At 40.0% G+C, this 5556-nt stretch overlaps 1 protein-coding gene across 1 annotated transcript; it reads left to right on the top strand.

Annotated features, from left to right (window-relative positions):
- Positions 1 to 704: 704 nt before the first annotated feature.
- On the top strand, positions 705 to 2426 carry LOC137749014 (uncharacterized). The gene has a single exon (XM_068489193.2). It carries the CDS (start codon positions 866 to 868, stop codon positions 2084 to 2086), a length of 1221 nt encoding a protein of 406 aa, XP_068345294.2. The 5' UTR covers positions 705 to 865; the 3' UTR covers positions 2087 to 2426.
- Positions 2427 to 5556: the final 3130 nt, after the last annotated feature.

Genomic DNA, 5556 nt, shown 5'->3' with positions numbered 1-5556 from the left:
TCCGATCTGCATAGACCTGTACTCTAGGAAGCTAATTTCATAATTCGTATTTTACGAGCAATATTAATGTTGAGAATGAATTCCCCATTGATGAGGGGAGGAACTTGGTATGGGCTTATAAGAGCGCCATTTTACTAATTGGTTTTATGGTGGAAAACTCAACTTTCTTCATGCTATTAGAGTAGGTTGTCCCACATGTGAAGCCCAAATGACACATGTGCTCCACCTCACCCGAGTTGTGTTGTTCACGTGTTAGGCTAAAAAATTTGTCACGCGTGAGGAGGAATGTTGAGAATGAATCTTACATTGATGAGATGAAGGACCTTGCATACTCTTATATGATTTTAAACTACTCTTTATATTACTAATTAATTTTACGGTGAAACTTCAATCATTTGAATTAATATAAAAGAAAAACAAACGCCGAACTTTAGATACAATTATAAACAGATCTTTACCGATTCACAAGCATGTCTAACTTCATAGGTCATGCTCTATCGGATCATGGTCAATTAATGTGGTCAATCAAATAACCAAATACATTGGTAAATTTAGTGGGTTAGTCATTATAAAAAAAATCCAAGGGAAATTAATTAGTAAATTTAGTAACGCCTAGGCTGGAAAGATGAAAATATTAAAATAAAACAAGACCAAAATCTGAATGGGGTCCACATTAGAGCGGCTATAAATATCCAATCTTGCTTTTCACAACCAAGTCCTTCCATCTTCTCTACCCCCAAAAGCACTCCCCACTCGACGGTCGGCACCTTCTCCCGCACACTTTCCCCTTCTGTCACTTCACTCGGACCATTTCACAAACACGCCACCTGCATTCCAAATCCCATCCGATTCCGTCCGATTCACAATGGTCGACGTCGACCGGCGAATGACCGGCCTCAACCCGGCTCACGTAGCCGGCCTCCGCCGCCTCTCCGCCCGAGCCGCTGCAGGCCCACCAACCCCGACAACCGCCTCAAAATCCACCCTTCCCGTACGGAATGGCCTTCTCTCCTTCGCCTCTTTAGCTGACAACGTCATATCCCACCTCAAAAGCTCCGGTTTCCAGGTCCAGCCGGGTCTGTCCGAATCCGAGTTCGCCCGGGCAGAAGCTGAGTTCGGATTCGTATTCCCTCCCGACCTCAAAGCCATTCTCTCAGCTGGGTTGCCGGTGGGCCCGGGTTTCCCGGACTGGCGCGCCGCCGGTGCCCGCCTCGGTCTCAAGGCCTCGCTCGACCTCCCGATCGCTGCGATTTCGTTTCAAATCGCTAGGAACACCCTTTGGTCTAAGTCCTGGGGTCCGAGACCGTCCGACCCGGAAAAGGCCTTGCGGGTCGCGAGAACCGCTTTGAAGAGAGCCCCGCTTTTGATACCAATTTTCAAACATTGCTACATTCCTTGCAACCCCTGTTTGGCGGGGAACCCCATCTTCTTCGTCGACGAGAATCGGATCTTCTGTTGCGGGTTGGATCTATCCGATTTCTTCGAGCGGGAGTCATTGTTTCGGAAATCGGAGACGGACCCGTATATCCTAAAGAAGCAAAGATCAGTGAGCGAGAAATCGGCCGGGTCGTCTTCGAATTTCTCGCGGCGGAGCCTGGACACTGGTTACGGGTCAGGAACGAAAACACCGAGATGGGTCGAGTTTTGGAGCGACGCCGCCGTGGATCGTCGCCGGAGGAATTCAAACTCTTCCTCCTCCTCGTGCTCTTCGCCGGAAAGGTTCTTCGATATGCCGTCGAGGTCCGAAATCCCGAAATGGGTGGACGAATACATTGATCAAATCGGGTCGGCTCTGAGACAGGGCGGGTGGAACGATACGGATATATCTGACATTGTTTCGGTATCGGCCTCCGGCTTCTTCGAGGGAGAAATGGTCATGCTGGATAACCAAGCGGTGCTCGACGCGCTGCTGCTTAAAGCGGATCGGTTCTCGGATTCGCTCCGAAAGGCCGGGTGGAGCTCTGAGGAAGTTTCGGACGCTTTGGGTTTCAATTTTCGACCCGAGAAGGAGAGGAAACCGGCTAAGAAGCTGTCTCCGGAGCTCGTGGAAAAAATAGGGAAACTGGCTGAGTCGGTTTCCCGGTAATATTTTCATTTTTCTATTTTTTAAAAATAAATTTTTGGGAAATTGAAAGGCTCGTCGGGTTTCGGGTTTCGGGTTTCCCCCATCGGGTTAAAAAAATCGAATACATAGGGGGACGCGTTGTATTATTAAACAAAGATTATAAGTAAAAAAGACAAAATGAAGAGTTCAGATTACAACGAAATAACATAAACATAAATAATTGATAATCCCATTTTTAAGACAAAATTATGGTTTCTGTAATTATGTTGTTGGCTTAATTATTGTAAACAGCTCATACTGATGGGTTTATTTAGTTGTACAGAAGCATAAAAATACTATTAATTAATTTTATTATGATTGATTCTTTTGTTTAAATTGGTTTATCCTTCTTTCTGTATTAATGTTATTTTTCTGTACTTGTGATTAGTAGTTTTATGAGTGATTGGTTTTAAGTTAGACTTTCGTGAGTAAATGACAAATTGTTCTAATTAATAGCTTGTTAGCATCTCCTCTTTCAACTTTTTGTCTTTGAATTTAGATCCTCTCTACCCCTAGTTTAACTAAATTATTATTTGTTAATTCACGATAAATTTGATATTAAATTATTATTCATTAATTCATTGTGCAACTTAGTGAAATTTTGTACTTTTAATATTATTTTGAGAAAAGATAAAGAGACTCTTTTAAATAAAGGTTTTTCATGAACTTTCTATCAGCTCATAGTTTAATGTTAATATTATAAAATATTGTAAATAAATAACGTGTCAAAGAGTCCACGAAAATAATAATTTTGAGAGAATTTTCGTAATATTTCTCTATCATTATATAGGAAGAAAGAATGGGGTAATGGTTTCTAGGGGGTAATGCACGTGGGCTATCTTTTAAAATTTTGGAATTTAGAGCGCCCCAACCAAAGATTTGGCGATGGTGCGATGCGCTGGGCTGTGTTGTGCGACCGCGTGGGACAGCATGAATGCATGTTATGCTTCCAGGCGGCAGTGAGCGAGCAGTGGGTAAACGACACCGTTCTCATGGGGCCAAAGCAAGGTAGGGGAGTGCGGGAGGGAGGAATGGCATTGGCAGGTGGCAAGTGAAACCAGGAAAATGTCAGTAGTGGCAAAATTAAAATTTACTTCCTTTGCCTTGAAATTTGGAAAAAAAAATTAAAAATAAGAGAGGAGAAAAATAATGGTATTTGAAGAAAAGAGTGAATGAACCCTGACATGGATGAAACCTTCTCCTCTGTGCTATGCCTTTAAGACACACAACTACCACCCTACTATCCTACTAGCCTACTAGGTGTGTGAATTTTCTTCCCCAAAACGGATTTCAATCATTTTGGGGGAATCAATCAATCATAACCACTTATTACACATTCCCCCAGCTGAAAAATCATTATATCGTGTTAAAAAAAAAAAATTAAAAATTAAAAAAATTGATGCAACATAATGTATGATGAGCGGTTAAGATTCTTTGATTTCTAAAATTTTCAAAATAAAGATCTGAAGAGAATTCTGATCATCAAAAACAGAATTTTGTTTACGAACTTATTAATTTTGTGGATAATTGGCATTTTAAGTAGGTCTATATTCTGGACTTCCTTTTTTATTTTTTTGGTTTAAACGATAATATGCATTTACGACTTTAACACTCAGTAATTCTTGCTGAATGGGCTAAGCATAGCAGTTTGCTAAGAGAATTTTCAGACGATTAAATACTTATTTATGTAATTTTTGGAAGTGGAAGGGGCATGGTTGATAACTTGATATTTACCAGTATGGGGGGGGGCAACGTGATGTGGGGTTATATTTCAGATGGGATTGACTTGGACTTTTCGCACTCGGGAGGGGGTGAGACTGGAGAAGTGAAGCTTTCACACTTTTTTTTTTTTCCTCACACATGTGTTTCAACCTCTTCAAGTAAGGGAGGGAGGAGAAGTGAAGCTTTCACACTTTTTTTTTCCCTCACACATGTGTTTCAACCTCTTCAAGTAAGGGAGGGAGGGAGGAAAAGAGGGGGGGGGGGGGTGCGGGGGTTTTGTAGGATGTTTCGATGTTTAGGTTTTGGATTCTTTGATGAAGAAAAAAAATAAGACAAAATATACTTATTCGTTGTTGTTCAGTGCATATTATATGCTAGTGTATAGTAGAATTTTCGTTAAAATGATACATTCGTGTTTGGTTCGTCAACATGTTGATCTAGTACACATTTGGGGAACATCTAATTTGTGTCCATGTGGTGCGAGGGTACGGACATAGAGCATATTTGGAGTTAGTGTTTGGTGACATTACAAATTAGTGCTAAGCAAACATCCAATAATTTGGGTTATTGGACGTATAATTCATATACGGCTTTTTGGCATTTGCTTTCAAAATAAGCCAGTTTGTTGTACTCTCTATCTAGCTAGTTGATAAAGAACTTTGTACCCAAAAGCACATAAATGCACCGCCGAAGCATCATCCAGAGACTTCCACTAGAGAGATTTTTACATTTATTCATAATACAAGCTGGTATTTTACGTTGCATAATATAAGTAGAAATAATATATATATATATATATATATATTATTTATTTATTTATTATTATCTCTTCATTTATACTACGAGACAAATACTATTATTATACTTCCTCGTGTATTGAATAGATGCACTCAAAAACTTTCAATTAGTGCTTCAACTTTACATTTTTAGCCGTAAATTTAAATGCATGTCAGACAATACGCAATGTCAAATTATGAGCTAAAAACTAGGTTGGTCCACCACCTTGTTTCGTGCAAGTAATGTTAGCTTTTCAATCTTTCTATTGATGAAAAGGATGAAGTTTGTAAAAATCAATGGTGGTTTAATAAAAATCATGTAATTTTGTAATTAATAAATGGAGTATTTGTCCACAAAAAAACATGCCATCGCAGTTGTACTGTCACAACAAAATTAAAGAAAAAGAAAAAATTAAAACGCAGATTTCAAACGGCTATTAAGTGTTGATGTGTTATAATAAAAAAAAAAGGGGGAATGAAAATAAAAAAGGAGAAAAGAGTAAAGAACAGGAATAAAGGAGTATGAATCCGATCCATGATGCATGGAATGGAAAGCTCCCTGATATGGCATGGTGTTCCAAACTACATGCTAATCCAATCGAATGTGCAAAGGCAAACACAAGTTGCTGAAAGTACGTATACGTGTCAACTCAATGAATGTTCCAACGGTCACTGCCACCGCCACCTGAACCGACCGTTGCTCCATCACGTGCCTCCCCCACTGCCTCATCTACCCTCTTCACATGCCACCACTCATATCCGTGCTCCCTCTGCTCTGCTCTCTCTCTCTCTCTCTCGCGTTCAAGGTCAAGGGTACAGAGGGTACAGAGGGTTGTGTGTGTGTAAGGTTTTAATAAAGAGAATGGTTATTGGCACTTCACAAATCTTATTTTGTAGTCTAAACATTTTATAATTAGAAAGAAAAATATACTTGTGAGGAGTATAGAGTGAGTT

Source organism: Pyrus communis, chromosome 2, assembly GCF_041283825.1.
Source record: "Pyrus communis isolate YQ-2024b chromosome 2, ASM4128382v1, whole genome shotgun sequence".
In the NCBI taxonomy this organism is placed as follows: Eukaryota; Viridiplantae; Streptophyta; class Magnoliopsida; order Rosales; family Rosaceae; genus Pyrus; species Pyrus communis.
Note: the sequence above shows the minus strand (reverse complement) of the source record. Positions and strands in the feature narration are given on the sequence as shown.

Coding starts and splice junctions, on each gene's coding strand:
- LOC137749014 (XM_068489193.2), top strand. CDS start 866: ATGGTCGACGTCGACCGGCGAATGACCGGCCTCAACCCGGCTCACGTA.